Source organism: Bactrocera oleae, chromosome 6 (genome assembly GCF_042242935.1).
Source record: "Bactrocera oleae isolate idBacOlea1 chromosome 6, idBacOlea1, whole genome shotgun sequence".
NCBI lineage: Eukaryota > Metazoa > Arthropoda > Insecta > Diptera > Tephritidae > Bactrocera > Bactrocera oleae.
In genome coordinates this window covers 28,731,615-28,750,715 of record NC_091540.1, presented here as the reverse complement: position 1 = coordinate 28,750,715, position 19,101 = coordinate 28,731,615, and the positions used below count along the sequence as shown (strand labels likewise).

General features: G+C 34.5%; 2 protein-coding genes across 3 annotated transcripts in view; one reads left to right on the top strand and one right to left on the bottom strand.

Annotated features, from left to right (window-relative positions):
- Ltn1 (E3 ubiquitin-protein ligase listerin) overlaps positions 1 to 19,101 on the top strand; it is a 51,741-nt gene that overhangs the window by 26,989 nt on the left and 5,651 nt on the right. Inside the window, exons 7-15 of one of the 2 annotated variants that reach the window (XM_070111075.1) lie at positions 57 to 274; positions 350 to 533; positions 595 to 778; positions 9,964 to 10,049; positions 10,103 to 10,371; positions 10,432 to 10,591; positions 14,001 to 14,112; positions 15,437 to 15,648; positions 15,712 to 15,903. In XM_070111075.1, the coding sequence (XP_069967176.1) occupies positions 57 to 274; positions 350 to 533; positions 595 to 778; positions 9,964 to 10,049; positions 10,103 to 10,371; positions 10,432 to 10,591; positions 14,001 to 14,112; positions 15,437 to 15,648; positions 15,712 to 15,903 (1,617 nt within the window). Of the gene's footprint in view, positions 1 to 56; positions 275 to 349; positions 534 to 594; positions 779 to 9,963; positions 10,050 to 10,102; positions 10,372 to 10,431; positions 10,592 to 10,683; positions 11,220 to 14,000; positions 14,113 to 15,436; positions 15,649 to 15,711; positions 15,904 to 19,101 lie in introns of those variants that run through there. The other variant, XM_036372837.2, reaches the window with a different exon arrangement.
- Positions 13,820 to 15,392, bottom strand: Rcd7 (Reduction in Cnn dots 7). Its single transcript, XM_014240418.3, has 2 exons — positions 14,584 to 15,392; positions 13,820 to 14,405 (listed from the first exon to the last, which is right to left on the bottom strand). Exons 1-2 carry the CDS (start codon positions 15,350 to 15,352, stop codon positions 14,107 to 14,109), a joined length of 1,068 nt encoding a protein of 355 aa, XP_014095893.2. The 5' UTR covers positions 15,353 to 15,392; the 3' UTR covers positions 13,820 to 14,106.

Below are 19,101 nucleotides of genomic sequence, written 5' to 3'. Positions count from 1 at the left end.
AAGTATAATATAATTTGGGCATAAGTCAACATTTATTTATTTTTAATTAATTTTAGTATCAAACTCCGCTCCTGAATTACCGCAGCATTACCGTAAGCAATATTTTTGATTGTGCAAAATCAACAGATATTTGGATAAAATGTGCAGCGTTGCGCTGCCTTGTAATAAATAATTTCAATTGCGATGAATTGAGAATCGGTGACAGAAATGTAATTAAGCAGTTGTTGGAATCTGTTCGATCAATAAATGAAAAATTTTATATACAAAATAAAGTGTAAGACTTACTACTTACTTACTACATATATTTACCATAGAGTGGACAAAATAATTATTTAGAATATATTTTTAGAGAAATAAACGAACTTGAGTACACAGCCGTTATAGAACTAATTGAATACATTCGACTGCTAAAAGAAATACTTATAAAAATACCTTTGAGTCTAGGTGCTAAAGACTGGGATAACATTATCATTGGACTAGGTTCTTGGATACCAAGCGTACATAAATCGATGGAAAATATTGAAAATCCAAAGGTTTGTAAAACTGTGTAGTGTGTAATGTAATTATTCATATAAGTTCTATTTTCCTTAACAGATCGCGTTATTTACGATTAATATCTGTCGGCTACTCTCTACGTTCCTAGAGTTTATAAAAGCCGAGAAGGACCGTAGTTCAACCGCATTGGTACAAAATATGGCAGATGAATGGGAGTCATTATTTTCAAAGGACACAATTTGCAAGATATTCGAATCGTTTTATGGTCTGTTACATCTACAAGGTAAATATTTACAAAGCGAAAATTGAAAACGCCAGGCTTGGTTAAACAACGTAATTAACTTTGCCTTTTTACTTTGTGAAAACGCCTCACTAACTTATTTATGTTTTTCAGGGTTGTTGTTGTGGAAACAAAGTCAAATATGCTTATTTGCCAGAATTGCAAACTAATTCTGATTTTCATTGGTGTCACAGAATATGATGGTTGTTCGTTTTTTTATATCCTTGCAACATGTTGTTATAGAGTATAATATTGTTATATATATAGTTTTGTCCACCTAACGGTTGTTTGTAAAACTTTAAACTAAACGAGATAGATATAGAGTTATGTCCGTCCGTTTGTCTGTGCAAGCTGTGACTTGAGTAAAAATTGAGATATCGTTCAAATTGGGAGAACGAGTTCATAGATGGGCATAATTGGACCACAGCCACGTCCACAAAACGCTATTAATCGAAAACATATAGAATGTCAATATTGAGGGCGTCTGCGGTTTGAAAAGCTTTAAAAGGTCGGCGTGGCTCCGTTATCAAATAGATTTGTTGTGCTTAGGATAAATTTTTCAGTTCTTGTGTGCGAAAGTGTGAAAATATGTAAAATTGGATGATAACTCCATCCACCTTCCATATAACGGTTTGGTTGAAAACTACTAAAAGTGCGATAAATCAATAACTATGGTAAATGCGTTAGATACATTAAATTTTATACGCAGGATGGCACAGGAGGTGTCAAAGCCACCCGCCCACATTTAGGTGAAATCACATATCTCTAGACCTGCTACACCAACTTCGATTAAATTCGGTAGATAACATTATCCTGACATTTCTGTGATACAGTGCGAATTCGGACTGCAACCACGCCCGCTTCCCATATACCACAAATTTAGATTCTATCACATTCTTTCATTTTTCAGTTATAAATCACGCACTGAAGAATATATCGGGATACAACTTTGCACAAATAGTGTCTTTAAGATATGCCATCCCAAGCCTAAAACTTATCAAAATCGGACCATGACTGTTCCATCTCCCCATATACCGAACATTTGGACCACATTTCCCGCGGCTGACTTTTTGCCGAAAATATTCATCAATATGTGAGATCTATTTTTGAAATTCGGAGCTAATACTTTCCTGATAGCGATATGTCTGTATGTAGAATTGGATGAAATCGGGTCAATACTTTATTTAGCCCCCATATATCTAACAGAAAGATTTTCGAACTTCCGGTTGACTTTATATCGCATATATTGGTCAATACGTATAATGACAAAAATAGATAAAATGGGGTCAATACTACTCGTTTCTTCCATATACCCAATATAAGATTTTCAAACTTGAGGTTGGCGGAAGTGAGTGTTTGCATTTGAGTGTTAAATTACGGTGGATTTTTTCCATTAACTCAATAGTTATGACATTTTGTGTTTTATTCTTATGTTTTCCCCTATAAAAATAAAGATAAATTAAATCGTAACAATAATATAAATTAATTTCTTAACTTACATTTCAAATCTGTCAGCTATTTCTGTTTTGAATCGGTTTCAATTCTGATTCCTAAAATTATCAGATTCTACAACCCCCCTGAGTGCAATATACAACCTATAATAATTTTTGTTATTATAGCTAACCTTATGTCGAATATGTCGGTCATTTTGTAAGTTATATATTTACTAGCTTTTACCCGCGGCTTCGCTCGCATCGAATCCATCAAATAAATAACTGATATCATTATAGTAGATATGGATCCATATAAAGAATATATTTTATTGCTTGGCTTGGATTACTAAATGCAATGAATTTTCAAATTTTAAAATATACTTTATTGAATCAATACAACAAAGATATATTTCATTATAACGAAATTACATAATTTAGAAATGGAACAATTTAAAATAAGCAATATAGATGATTAATCCAGTATATTTTTATAAACTATATTATACGTTTTTCCGTTTGGTGCAAATATGTGTAAATTTCGGGCATTAGATACACGCGAACAGGCTACATATAGTTGACCATGTGAAAAGCATGACTTTTCTAAATGCACTCCTGCCACTTTTAATGTTTGCCCTTGTGCTTTGTTTATAGTTACGGCAAGGCTAAGCTTGACGGGAAACTGAACTCTTTTAAATTTGAATAGAAGGTCAGTGGGAATAATTGGAATCCGAGGTATGATCACACTTTTTCCTTTACCAACACCTGTTAATATAGTAGCGCCAAGTATGTTCTGTCCCAATTTCGTTATCCGAAGTCGTGTTCCATTACATAGCAAAGGAGCATTTAAATTTCGCATAAGCATCACTGGTACATTTAGTTTCAATTTAAGCTTATGTGATGGTACACCCGACAGTTCAAATGAATTTAAAAACTCAAAGTCCCGAATCCACGTCATTATGAAGATACACTCTCATATTCGTTTTGAGACTGAGTTTTTCAACTCTCGACCATAAGCTTGATGATTTTAAGCATGCTTGAATTTCATCTGCTGGTGTTCCCCTCTGTATAACCGGAAGAGTTTGTCGAAAATCACCAGCCAGTAAAACTACCATTCCTCCCATTATATCCGTACTATCTCGCAGGTCCTAAAGAGTTCTGTTTAAAGCTTCTATAACCTTTTTGTGAGACATTGTACATTCATCCCACACTAAAAGCTTACATTCTCGCAGCATCCTACCTCGAGAACTATTTTTACTGAAATTACAGATGGGTGAATCTTCCTGTGCAAGATTTAATGGTAATTTCAAAACGGAATGTGCCGTATGGCCGCCGTTTAAAAGCGTTGCTGCAATACCCGAAAAAGCTACTGCAACTGCTATTTGTCTGTTTTTTCTGATGTACATTAATAATAAGTTGAGCAAAAACGTTTTTCCTGTTCATCCTGGTGCATCGAGAAAGAAGACTCCACCTTTGCCGGATTCTATTCTATATAAAAGTTGACGGAAAACATGAGCTTGCTCTGGAAGTAAATGAGGGATTAATTCTTCAACTTGTTGCTGCAGTGCTATGAAATCATAATTTTGCTCTCGAGCAATTTCATTGTTAAAATCATCCTCATTATCTCTTCGAGGACTTTTCATTCCAAAATCATCTAAGTTTTTCCCAACCATTGTAAAAACCTTGTTTTCAATTAGAATTAGCGTTTTGTTGTAAATATTTTCATTGAAAGTCATATCTGTTTGTACTTGCTGAAGTTGATGTAAAATATCTTCAGCCATGTATTCTTTGTACTGATCCCAAAGAGTTTGAGGGTTAGAAATACCGCAAGATGATAAAAGTGTAGCGTAAAGTTCCCTTATTCTATCTGGTGATCGACATTGTACGGCTTCCTCCATAGTTTTGTCCCAATGATTATCGTTTTCTAACAATTTTCTTGCCTCACATGCTTCTCTGTATGTTTGACATCTCTGACCATTAACAATTTTAAGATCTGCAAAGCTAATTGGACCTCTAACATGGTGCAATAACATACGCAGACAAAAGCATTCGAAATTTGTAACGTGCACGGTATAGAAACGACAAAGAGCATCTGATACTTTAACCCCAGGTTGATTTTCTACAGGTGTACCTTGAATGCGACGTTGCCATTGTTTGTTTGAGTTGTTCCATCTATAATAACGGGGGACCTCAGAGTACAATAATGTCTTTGCAAAATTATCATTCTGACAAAACTTGAAAAACGCAGTCAGTGTTGTCTCAGGGGGAGACAAAACTCTGTCTTGAAAATTATTGTCATTAAAAAAAACACGCTGTCCGTTTTCTAAATGTACTGCAAGATGTATAACAGTAGGATATCTTTCATGCAGTGGAAAGCCAAGAAGCCGCCATGCCGCTTCGTTGCTACTAACATATCTTCCCGCTTGGTAGGTTTGTATTTCATTGTGGACCTGCACAGCATCTTTATTATGCAAATTGAAGATTGCCTGATCACTTCCTTTATTGATATACTTGCATATATACTTAATCGCACGTACATAATTACATGCTTCAACATTTATGTGTGCGTTGAAAATTTTACACAAAATTGGCGAATAGGGCACAACCCTGCTAATATCAAAACTCTTTAATTCCGCACTGTGAGTCCGAATGTTAACATGTTTACCACCATCAGCAAGCGCCCTTCGTCTATATAACGGGTAACCCTTATCACTATGAACTGTTTCTCTAATCAGTTCTCGAGGATATTTTTTTGAACACTTGCCATCTTTCATGCAAGGTGATGCAGGGTTTCGAGTTCCACAGGGACCGTGAATCATGTTTTTAATAACCGTGTCGTACAGATTTTTATCTTCTTCTGTATCTGGAATTTCAGCGCTAATTATTTTGTCTATTTGATTAGGAAGTAGCTTCTGTTTTAACCAAATCAATATGTGCACATGTGGTAGACCTCGTTTTTGCCATTCAATGGAGTACATATGGCACTCAACGTCTCCAAAAATTTTTCCTTTTGTCACAACGTTCATTAACTTCTGAACCTTTAAACGAAATACGCGAGCAACTATATCGTGACGATCAGTTGCTTTTTGACCAGGCATAAGTTCTTGAGTTACATTCTGCCACGAAGGATTACAGGTAAAAGTTACGAAGAGGTCATGCCTTCCATAAGTTCGTACATAAGTAAATGCGTCTTGAGTGTACTCATGCAGATAACGTGGACTGTTCACAAAAGTGGATGGCAGAATAACCATTTTGCCAATGTCATTAGGTCTAATATTGTCATTTGCGTTAATCGCATCTTGTAGATGTATGTAATTTTCAGCACGTAATTTTTTCTGATTTAGAGAAATGTAACGAAGACGTTCACTCTCCACTTTAATATACATATCTACTAAACATTGATTGAAGAGTTGCCTTGTACGTAGAAGAAGATTGAAGTCATGCTCTCGATGCATCATATAATACGCTTAAAAGTCCATACAGGAAACTTTTTTATTTTGAATTGGCTCGTTCGTTGTCGGATTGATGACTGAAATATTGAAATGATATCCTAATTCACCTTTACTGAAAATTAATGGATACTGCAAAGCATCATAAAATTTATGAGTATCAGCTACGCGCTTTAACGCATTATCATGTTCTCGTAACTCTATGTCTTGAGGTGAGCACGGGTCACCAGTAACCAAAACAGCGACTTCATTGACCATTGGTGCATTATAACGCCTCTCATGTTCACCACGTGGAGTTCGATCAGCATGAATGACAACTTTGTAATTATCTGAAGGCCAGTTGTCTATCGCACTTTTAAAAATCTTCACCAAATCATTGTGACTGTGTAACATTCGTTGTTTCTCTTTCTACTCCATCTATATACTGGCAACGACGATTTACTTCATTTTGCTCATCACCCATAAAATACACCTGCAAAAATTTATGCTGATCATTATTTCCTGGAAATAGTGATCCAATGCGATGATATATTTGCTCTTGTGCAGTAAAGGTTGGTGCTCCTGGCATTCTTATCACTTTATCAACTCCGAAGGATGTCATTTTAAAGCAAGAATTATACTTCCTTATTTTACTTAGAAATCGTTTTGACTCATCTGTGACACTAAACAATAAAGTTTTTAAAGGTTCTTCTGGTTCACCAAGTAATGGAAGTGAAACTTTACCAGTGCTGCAGCACATTCCAGCATTTTCATCTTTCCATTTAAAAGCATCACAATACTGACATTTTTTATCCATTGAGCCCAAATCAATTAAGGGATGATTAGAATACTCAACTAAAGGATCATATTGAAAACCAGTACCAATAAATACAGACCAATTCTTAGTTATTAAATTACGACGACGCGTGGTTCTTACTTCTGCATCATTAATTTTTCTTGCCTGCAATTGTTCTTGCGTTTCCGTTGCTCTTCTAGCTTCCTGCTGCTTAGCTTGTCTTTTCGAACGTACTCGTGCCTGATGAGAAGTTTCAGCTGCTCTCAAAACACGTTGTCGATCTGCTTGCTGTTGCCTTCTCAGCTCTGCTTGAACTTCACATTCTTTATTTCGTGTAACTTTAGCCTTACGCACCGGCGTAGAATTTCTTGACAGCGCCGATTTCCGCTTTCGAGGCATTTTTATATTTAATAAGAGTAACTAATAATATTTGTGTTATTTCTCTGATTTACGTTTTTTATACATTTATGTTTTTTTCATTTTTAATTTTTTCGACAAACAATCATTTCTGCCAAACTTTTTTTTTTCAATTTCAAAATTTTCAAATTTATTTTCCAAACATATATAATCTTCCAAAATAATTTTTTTAATAATTCGTAAAAAATTTATAAATTTTGTAATAAAAAGTATCCTATGTTCATTCTGACACCTCTAAGAGTATATGTACAAAATTTCATGATGATCTGTTAAGTAGTTTTTGCGTGAAAGCTTAACAAACAAACGGACTTTCGCATTTATAATATTAGTATAGAAGTATAGATAAAACTTTTTAAAACTAAGCTATCGAGTACACCTGAGTATTCTCAAAGGTTAATGCAACAAGCCCAAAATACACACTGTATCGTGATTTTCGGTTTTCCCCCTGACCTCAAATTATTTAGGTTGGTCAAAATGTGTGATATTTTAACGAAATTAAGTGAACAAGTATTATTAAAAATTATAAAATTATATTAAAGGTTTAGCGTTGAATATTAATGGAGTTGATTCAGACTTTGGTATCAACCTCATATCCCTAATATAATAAATTACGGTCCTCTGGTTGATCTTTTCCACATCAACTCAATATATTAAATTTAGCGTCTCGGTTGAGTTTACATTAAATATATCACATTTGAAGATGATTTTAATATAATTTTAGCTAACGCGCAGTAAAATATAACATGAAAACTAAGTTCTATGACCTATAATGTAACATAATAAAATACCAAATTTTAAATTTAAGCATTTCTCTTGATGAGTTCTGGCGAAGATCAATTGTTTTGAAAACTTTTTTTTTTTTAGAAAGGAGTGGTTTCTAGCAAGTCTACAGGATATTTTTAAGCCCAATTATTTATACAGCAGCATCCGCATGCCGTTTTATGTTGTCTAGACTTCCGAATCCTGCCTTTGACCAATACATGGGGATTCTCCACACATAATTTGATGACGTTGTTTACTTTGTTACAAGAATTTCGCATTAGTTTAGCAATTTCGGCCACTTTTTTCAGTTTTTCATATATTTTCCAAATTAGTCTCCTTCTATTGTGGTATGTTTACCAGATCCCATTTCATGTGATTTGTTACGTTAAAATACCTTTAATTACTTATTTTTTAATAACACAATGAATGTTATTATATTAAAATATACGCGAGGAATCTGTGCCATTTATGTGTCCACTTAAAATCAGCATTGAGTACGCATCATTGATAACGGTAAAGAAAAAACAAAACATAACGGAATATTTGAGCAGTACAGTACAACTCTGGTACAGCAGCACAAAATTGAATGCAAAATTTTTACATATTAATCAAATTCCAAATTTAGCAATTATATGAAATTAGACTTGGTGCCATTTAAGTCTCCATAGCTGTGTATTGCATATGCACGTATATAATACATACATATATACTATTATATACCATCAGATGTGTCAACAAAATTAAGCAAAAATATTTCGGATAGTATTATATTGGTGATCTATTTAGAAATCAGTGTTTCAGTTGATGAAACTTGGAGCACGGGTTCTTTGACAGTATGAGAATTGCGAGAGTACAATTACTTGGAAAATTTAAAAAGAATTAGGCGGAGATCGGTGATAACTCAAAAAAAATATATAGGGTATTCACAAGTTGCCAGATTGTGTCATATCGTCGTATTGTCTTATTTTCTTATGACTGTCATATCAACACTGTTGTTGTTTCCCATACAAAATTGAAATACGACAAATACAACACGGTGAGGTATGTTTTTTGAGTGTGCTATTCTATCAGCGTATCTGTTTACTTTATTTTATTGTTGATGTTTAGGTGTCTAAAATGAATAAAATAAATAAATTTCATCAATTTTTTTAATAATATGGAAGGAATCCACGATATTCAGGTAAATTAAGTTGAAGAAAGTGAAATATAAAAATATTTTGTTGTTTCTGTGGTTGCAGTGTGAACCAAAATGCTGCCGTTTCAACATTAAAAAGCTTTAATTTTATTTTTGTCACTTTCCCGTGGCATTTTTGTATTCTTAATTTTTCACTACCAGCTGGTGAAGTGTAGAAATATTACATTTTATGACATACAACAATTAAGGGGTGCTTACAAGGGTCGTATTTTTTAAGCTATTGAAATACAACCAAGAGATAAGACGAAGCTTGTAAATTACCTAATAGTATTTAGAAAATTAATAGGCACAGTCATACAATATCCCCAAATTACTCCCTTTTAAGATTGCAACAGCATCGAATTAAATTGGCAACTAATTATTTATTACGACTTAAAAATAGTAAGTTAGGCTAAATATTAAATTTTAAAACTTATCATTAAACAAGAACAACTTATCATTAAACAAGAACAAGTAATATTACATTTTAAAACATATCATTAAACAAGAGCAAGATAATAAAGTTTAAGTTTTTTGTTATTATTTATGACTACCGCTAATACCTGTGACAGATATATGGTAACAGTACTATACTACGAACGAATACCAGATATGTATCACCAAATACCAGAACTTTACCATGAAAGCAATGTAGTATTTTCCTGGTAACAATTTCATTGTAGTATTTTAAGAAACACAGCTAAAAAAGTTAAGGAACTTTGATAAAATTTTTTAAACAAAAGCTCTTCAAAATATTCTGTCAAAATGCCTTAAAAAATTAATTAATAAAACGGAAAACAAAATATTTTTCACACTTTTTTTTTGAAATACATGGACTGCCTTATTTATGGCGACTTTTTAGGCACACTTTAACCAATTCTGTTTCTTGTGAAGAAAATACACCCGTTTGAATTATTTGAAATAATATTACTCACTTTATCCATTACGCATATGTACATCTTTATTGTTGACTTTTTTTTGACATATGTGTCTATTTTTTATGATACAAATATTGGTATTTGGGTTTACTACATTTCGATATGGGACATCTACGGTAGTACACAAAATACCATAATATTTGTATTATGGTATTGTTACCACATGTGTGTCACATTCATAAGCATCCGTTCATTCTCTTTGTTTTTTCCCATGTGTTCATTATGACATTCTTTTATTTTCAGAGAAGTTCACACCAGAATACTTTATGGTATTATTTAGGGAATTAAAAAGGGTAGTACTACTTTCTGATTTTGATGTCATTTATAACGTAAGTGTTCATTATATTTCATTGATAATTTATATGATTCATATTTTATCTAGTTTTGCAAGCATTCTCGAACTCCATCTACGGAAAATGTTTTCAACATTTTGCTCAAAAACTTCTTTACCCCTAACATCTTTTTAAAAAGGACATGTTATCATATTTTGCAAGAATTAACTCATGCCTACGTTGTTGACGACATTAAGAAGGTTCCCACATTAAGTGACGACTTGAGTCATGGAGGAAAAACTCAGCATTATTTAAAGTTATTTGAAGGGGTTTTAATATCTCAACTTATTTTTGTTAATAAGTATATATCAGATTTCAGGTAATTATATAATGTTGTAATATTTATTTTGAATTAATTATTTTTTGATTTTTTATATAGTTTCAAAATATCTGAAATAGATGCATTCGAACCTATTGACGTTGAAATGGGATTTAGCTATTTCTTGATGTGGGACTGCATAATACACACCTGTGTCAAATCTCCACTCAATATACGGAATATTTATACTTCCTGGCTTTATGAGAATAAATTTTTCGAGGTAAATTGTTAAGTTTCATACCTTATTTTATAAACTAGAGTTGTAAATATGAACATATGAAGCATTTACGTATTTCTTATACCATTGTGTAGTCCAGGGGGGCTTACGGCATAGCTCTTTGGGCTCCGTTTGGCTTATCATCTTTTTTGATCACAGTACGAAAGTTTTCTTGCGCTGGCGTCGTTTGGTTCGAAACTAACGGGATAATGGTCTTTCATTCAGTGCTGGCTGACATTGGCTGGCATTCACTTAGCTATAGCATGAGACGACTTTTATTTGTCATTCTGAGAACAATATTGTAATTTGTATAGATGTTATTGTGTGACTCCGAAGTTAAAGTTTTTGGCCACCCCATATTCATGCTCATCTTCTAGATATATTTTGACGTAAAAAATAGTATATGCATAAACATTCCTCGCTGGGTCCAACATTGCTTATTATTATTATATTTTACCCTTGAAAATGTCAGCAAAATGCCGATGCAGAGTGTCGAAAAGAAACTTTTAGAATTATTTGGCTACTAACAAAAAGCTATTTAAATAATTATTATATTATATTTAAAAGCTTATTATTTTGTTGAAATTTTTCTATTTAATAAATTTTTATAAAAACATTTTCATCTAAAAAATATATATCAAATTAGGAATTAAGATCGAAGGTAAATATCAAAGTTTCTGATATTAGTGTTTAATTTTCTTATATATATACAAAAATAAGTTTTCACCATCGAATTGGTAAACTAAGAAAAACTGAATTATACTCAAATTATATAAATACAAAACTTGTAACGATATTAATATTTAAAAAACTGGGATAAGATATTTATTTAATATAATATACTCATAAAATGAATTATTTAAAAAAATGTCATACTCTATTGAAACGTCATACTCTATTTGGTGAAAGTAGTTCTATCCCATATTACTTCTATATATTTTTCTAATACTTGGCGTAGAATAATGAACAATACATTTTTACAATAATGTTCCATTCTAGAACTTCCGAGACTTATTAGGAGTTAGTTGTAGTCAGTCTATGCGAATGTAAGGTTCTATACAGGAAAAGGATCGCAACTATCGGTCGAGGGTTTTTGCACGACATTTCGGAAGTTGCTCAGATAAAACTATTTGTACAGAAGTACGGGTTGGTTCAGAGAGGAGACAATAGAGTGAGGGAACATTAGTCCCGGTGGAATCACAATGGGTCTAGGTGCGCCGTCAGACAGCCACTCTACGTATTTACCACCCTAGTTGTAGTCAAAGACATGAAAAAATTACAAATTTAAAGAATTTTTTTGCATGTACATAAATTATTTTATTTTTAAAAGTAAAATCATAGCCGCGACCATCACTAATTTTTCGAAACTCATCTAAAATCAATCGGACAAAAAAAAAAGTTTTATTAATAAATAATCTAAGACTTTTTTGTTTATTAAGTTAACAAAAATTAAAAAAAAATTCGAGCAAGCACCAAGAGTTAATTGTTGATAATAAATCGAATTTAATCGATCAGGCACTAGTAAGTGTTTATGCTTTCAAAAAGCTGTATAAATTTCATTGAAAATACCGAGCAGTTCTCGAGCTATAATGGTCTCCAGTTCAAAAAATATAGTTTTGAGAAAAACGAACCTAAAGTTTAGGAGACAATCACACTAAGTTAATAAATTCTTAGAAATACGAATCTATTTGCGAAATCAGCTTCAAATTTTCGGATAATGTAATATCTTAAAAATAATAATTGCAAAAATAAAAAATTGATTTTTTTTTTAATTCTGGGGTAGTCATTTTGTTTTATTAATAAATTAAACAGATAAATTTCTTCTCATAAGAAATGAAAATTGGTTTTTGCCAAAAATAGAGCCTTTTCGAAAAGTATCTCTGTTTATATATTTTTAACAGACTGCAGCCGAAACTTTTTTATTAAGTTCGCTAACAAACGCCTATCCGACGATAAAATTCAATTATTATACTCTCGCAACCTGTTGCTACAGAGTATAATAGTTTTGTTCACCTAACGGTTGTTTGTATCACCTAAAACTAATCGAGTTAGATATAGGGTTATATATATATAAATGATCAGGATGAAGAGACGAGTTGAAATCCGGGTGACTGTCTGTCCGTCCGTCCGTGCAAGCTCTAACTTGAGTAAAAATTGAGATATCTTTATGAAACTTGGTACCGTGAGACGGTTGGTATTGCAGATGGGCGTAATCGGACCACTGCCACGCCCACAAAACGCCATTAATCAAAAACAAATAAATTGCCATAACTAAGCTCCGCAATAAGATACAAGACTGTTATTTGGTACACAGGATCACATTAGGGAGGGGGGCATCTGCAGTTGAAATTTTTCTTTTAAAGTGGGCGTGGTCCCGCCCCTCAAAAGTTTAATGTACATATCTCCTAAACCGCTAATGCTATAATAATAATTCACTGGAAGCAAATGTTTTTAGAACCTCTATCTACAGTGTGAAAATGGGTGGCAACTCCGCCCACTCCCCATATAACGGTACTGTTAAAAACTACTAAAAGCGCGATAAACCAAGCACTAAACACGCCAGAGACATTAAATTTTATCTCTGAGATGGTATGAGATGACTTTATAGGAACCGCGTTCAAATTAGACAATGGGCGTGGCACCGCCCACTTTTAGGTGAAAACCCATATCTTGAGATCTGCTTAACCGATTTCAACCAAATTCGGTGCATAACGTTCTTTTGATATTTCTATGCCATAGTGCGAAAATACTACAAAGACTACAACCACGCCTATTTCCCATATAACACCATTTCCAATTCCATCTGATTCTGTCACTTTCCACTATGCATATCAAGCAAAAATTATTGTATCGGGGTAAAACTTTGCGTGAATAATGCGTTTGAAGTATGCCACCTTGTGACCAAAATTGTCTAAATCGAGTCAAAAGTGTTCAAGTCCGTAGGTACTGAATATGTGAACCCTAGTGCCTATAGCTGACTTTTTACCGAAAATATCCGTCAACATAGAACAAGGCGGCAAGATCCACAAAGAAATTTAAAACGAGTATACCATTTGACTTTGCGAGAGTATAAAATGTTCGGTTACATCCGAACTTAGCCCTTCCTTACTTGTATTGTAATTATTATTGTTTGAGGATTCACAACTTACCAAATGTAATTTGAACATAATTTTTAATGGTTGGCAAATCTCACAACTCACGTTTTTTTTAAATAATATTCGAAACAGCAACTACATGCCATTTTTGTTTTAATTTTAGATAATCATTTTCTATACAAGCTCATGAGTAAAATGGTGTATCTTTGAACAATCCTTCAAACTTTACTTATTGTGTTGTAATTTATTTATACAAAAGTGCTTGTGAATTTCGGAGCTTGTTGAATTAATTTGTTTTAATGATTAATATTTTTCAGAAATTTTTGCATTTTGTTATACGAGCGATGCCAGTAGAAGTTTTAAAAAACCATGACAGTAAATTTCTATCGTGTGAAATTTTCAACCGTCTGTCCCGGAAACAACTTAATGGTTTGTATTAGTTATTGTATCTTCAGTATTGTACAAAAAATCATTATCTTCATCCTCGGCAGAAAAATAAATATTTTGTTCCGTCTGGTATTCTTCACTCTCAATCAATTCTGAACATGATATATAATCTTTGACAGGCAAAAATGTATCAGGTTTTAAGTTTTCCGTTAAAACTGGGGGTGGCGCCAGATGTATGTTGAGATTAGATATAAATTTATTTATCCATACTGTGAGATTGTTTGCTAAGACTTGTTGATATTCTCTTAGGTTACTTGTAGTGTAGAACTCATTATCTACGTTTTGAAATTTTAATAAAAAGAATTATGCTAACATTATATTAATAATCGGAATATACCAATTAGTTTCACTAATATTTATATACACATATTTTATATTATTATTTTAAAAAGTGTGATTATTATTTATAGGAAATCGACGCTTGTAAAAATTAGATGTTTAAAACTTACGTACCTGTAAAATTCCTAATTTGTTCCAATATAACTGCGCAAAGAGTTGACCGCTCATCTATCAAAAACTGATCGTTAAGTAAAAAATCTCTCATTTCCTCAAATAACACACAAATAATCTTCCTTATTTGTCGTCGCTGCTTACGAAGTATATGCTTTTTGAGTCTCCGACATTGTCGCTTTTGCAACGCTTTAGCAACTCTTTGTAATCGCTTTTCTTCTTCAATATATGAAAGCGCAGTATTTATGCTATAGGACACAATTTTGGATTTATGATCCAAATGATGTTTTAACGACTTAATTTGTCGTTTTCTAAGAAAACTCCTATGTACGTCTAGTGTATAACGGACACGCTTTACATCGGGCATAGCCAATTGCTCTATGCGTGTCGTACAATTTGGCATAATAATTTTTTTCTGGTAATATCTAGGTCTCTTTCGAGGAGCAGCCAAATTTTCTCGCGGTGTGGATAAGTAACACATATGTTCCTCTTTGGTAAGAACATCACGGTCAATTATTACGCTACCGGTATGCTTACATGCATATTCGGGGTTGTATTGCGGGCAAACGCAAAAGAATTTGTATCCATATAAAAGTGGAGCCCGTTTGGGTCTTTTGTATTTATATTTTATGGATGAGCACTGAGTTTTTCGCTGATGAAGTAATGCTTTGGCGGCCTCGAGTTCTTGTGAAACGGTTAGTTTCTTGACTGGATCTAGTTGAATTTCGATAACACTAGGAATTTTATCAAATGTTGAATACATTTTAAACATTTGATGATCTTCACAAACTTAAAAAACAGAATAAAAATAATATTTTTTCTGACATTTGATTTTTCTTTATTTTTTGTTTTATAGATGAAAACTTAACTCTTCAAAGGTATGCTTGTCATTTATATATAGAAGTTTTGAAAAGACTACCAGCAGTAGTTCGGAAGTGGTGGAGTGTTTCCCCATCCCGCCAAAAAGCTTTTGTAGATAAATTGACTATTAATTATATTTCACCTTTAATCTGCGAAGAGGAGTTAAAAGCAATAGGTGCTACTAAAGAAAGGCATGAAAATATGCAAGTAAGTATAATATTCATATTTAATAAATCTATATTTATCGTAAATATATAAACATTTGCAAAGGTGTCTGTCCATTACTCAACAAGAGAAGTTATAGCCACCTATTTTATTGATGATGTACGAACGGAACTTACGATTACGCTTCCATCTAATTATCCATTAGGCCCGATTAAAGTTGATTGCGGGAAAAGTATTGGGGGGCGCTTATCATCACGCACCGATGGCATGCAGCTAGCATTATTCTTAATGCATCAGGTACGTTCTTATTAAATTCATATTATATTTGATCAATTTCAATTAAATAAGTAACAAATATCTTAAAGTTATTAACGAATAATGTTTTGTTGTTTAAAACCATAGCAAAAGTACTTTGTACTCTAATATATTGTTCACGACCAATGAATCCTGATTAACGCAAAATCAAAATAACACTTTACCATTGAATTTTTAGTCTCCTTTTAATTTAAGCACAAATTTTAATTAGAAAACAAGTAAAAACGTTGCACCGAAGCTACAGGGGGGCTCATGAATGATGCTACAAAAACCACCCGTAATAACTTTTTTTTTAATCAATACAGTAAATTTTTTTTATTCTATAGAAAATTTTATTTTATTTTATATAATTAATTATTTTAAAAAATTAAGGACCGTAAATGGCCTCCTTGCTCATCCACGCAATACCTAATTAGAAAATTATTCATTGCGGCCTGAAGGGTTGAAGTCGAGATTGGCTTAATTATCGATATAATGGACTGCTTCAGTGCAGTCAGATTTCTGGGTTTTGTTTTGTACACTTCTTGCTTGACATAACGCCATAAAAAAAGTGGTGCTGTCAGGTGAACTTGGAGGTCAGCGGAAAGTGCAGTTTCTTGATATTAATTTGTTTTTATATTTTCGTAAGAGCTCCGCAACAACCGCTCTGGTTATGTACTTCCATTTGCTCCGTTTTGCTAGAACTAAACGCTATTGAAAGGAATATGTCTTCAGCGCAGTTCTGGGTGAAAAAAACTCATTCAACATTTTTAAATAACGGTGCCCATTGACAGTTACTGTTAAAGTGTTAAAGAAGTATGGCCTGACAATACTCCTTGATGAAACTGCGCACGACAAAGTGACTCGTTTTGGGCAAAATTCCGTCTCGTGGATTATATCTGGATTTGATTCACTCATTATACGGGAATTTTGCTTGTTTACTTTTCCTTTTATATAAATATTGGCCTTTTCAGACATAAACAGGCAATTTATGAAGTTATTGTCTTTTTCGGCCATTCCAATAATTTTTTGGCAAAATTCAAGGCGAATAGACAAATCTAGACGGTTTAACCGGTTTGTTATTTGAACTTTGAACAGAAACAGGTTTAAGTCATCATGAATTATCCGTTGTAATGACCCTCTGCTAACTCCAAGTTGCGCCGATAAGTAGGGAGTCAAAACTCTTGGATTTGAATATATCGATCTCGATGGTATGGTCTTCTTGCGATACTTCCAGATTCGGCAAATATGTTTACCAACTTCATAATGGTTCATCTACTCGGGGGAGTGCTGCCAAAATCCCGTCTGAATTCCTTTTGGACTAAAATGACGAACTGCAAGTCATGGTACTGCTGTACTATACAAACCCTTTTTTTCGGTATCCCAAGCATTCGTTTTTATAAACTTAAATAACAACCTGCCAAATAAAAAAATGAGGTCGATTCAGACACAGAAAAAAGTTATTACGCTTTGTTCTGTAGAAAACCTTTCACAAAATACAAAAGATTCCATATAAGAACTTGATTTTGATCGTTCAGTTTGTACGACAGCTTTTTGCTTTAGTGGTTCGATATCGGCGGTTCCGACAAATGAGCAGTATCTTGGGCCGAAAAAGACATGTGAAAAGTTTCAGAGCGATACCTCTAAAACTGAGTTCGCTTATATACAGACAGACGAACATGGCTTAATCAACTCAGCTCGTTACGCGGATCATTTATATAAAATTTTCAAGCGTCTCCGCGTAGATAGATAATGATTGAGGTATGCACCACGACCTATGGTCTATTGTCCCCTCCCCTAAGTCACAGCGACTCATCTAGCCCCAGCATATTGATGAACTCCAATATACCGCTAGGGGCTAGTGAGGCGATGCGATCTCTGTTTAGAAACATGGATCCCAGGGCCTTAACTCTACGTCTGCAGACTGCTGTGTAGTCCACTAGTAGGTGCTCTGGGGTTTCCGACTCCATGTCGCAGAACCGGCAGTTTGCAGAGGAGACCAAGCCCATGTTAAATAAATGCTTGTTGAGCCTGCAATGTCCGGTGTAGAACGCGACCAGTAGTCGGAATTTGTTCCTCGGGAGATTGATTACGGTTTTAAACCGTCTGAGGTTATAACCCCCTATTAGCACGCACGGTTCTGGTCCTACCATGTTTGTAGAGGCTGCAGAGCGGGCCAACTCGTCAGCAAGTTCATTTCCTGCTATACCCCTGTGACCAGGCACCCAGATGAGGTGCACTCTATTGAGACTTGATAGGCTGTTCAGTCGTTCTATACACTCCTGCACTAGTAGCGATTTGACCTCAAAAGCCGAGATCGCTTTAAGTGCTGCCTGACTATCGCTGAGTATGGCGATGCTCTTATTGCGATAGTCGCGTTGGAGGTTTATCTCTACACACCGACTTATAACATATACTTCCGCCTGGAATATGCTAGGAAAACTTCCCATGGGAATGGAGAGCTTGGTGCGTGGTCCTGCACCCCTGCGCCAATCCCCTTCGCCGTTTTCGAGCCGTCGGTGTACCACTTAATAGTGCTGCGCCTTAGCAGTAGGTCCAGCGTGGAATCGTTCCATTCTGCCTTACCGCCAAGGGTAACCCTGAACTTCCTAGTGAAGCTTACTGTTTTGGTAATGCTGTCCCTTGAAAGAAGGGCCAGTGGCATTGCATCACTTAGGGCCTTCATCTGCTGGGACGAGATTACTTTCCCTTTGCCAAACCCCTTCTGCTGACATTTGAAGCAAGGTCTGTTTGGCCGTCTGCTCGATCAATATATGTAATGATGTTAGCTCCAGCATTACTTCCAGTGCTGCAGTCGGACACGGACGCATCGCGCCCGACGCGCAGATGCAAGCAAGTCGTTGCAGCCTCGATAGTCGAAGTCCTACTGAGGTCTGCGATGCTTTGGAACCCCAGGTCACCGCTCCATATGTTATGATCGGTCTCACAATCATGGTGTACAACCACCTGATAATCCTTGGGTTGCAGCCCCATGATTTCCCAGCAAGTCGATTGCACACCATGAGCGCTTTCGTAGCTTTGGCTACGGTCAGGTCCACATGCTGCTTCCACCGTAGAGTGGAGTCCAGCGTGAGGGCCAGGTACTTTACCGTGCTGACCATCTCCAGCTCCGTAATACCTAGGGATAGGTTTCTGAGGCCTGGCAGCAACCTGCGTCTGGTAAACGGTATGATTGTTGTT

Excerpts from the sequence above, each read along its gene's own strand:
- Rcd7 (XM_014240418.3), bottom strand. The coding sequence starts at position 15,352 with ATGTTTAAAATGTATTCAACATTTGATAAAATTCCTAGTGTTATCGAA. Across the intron at positions 14,406-14,583 it reads ACAAATTAGGAATTTTACAG|ATAATGAGTTCTACACTACA; the intron begins GTACGTAAGTTT and ends TTCAAAACGTAG.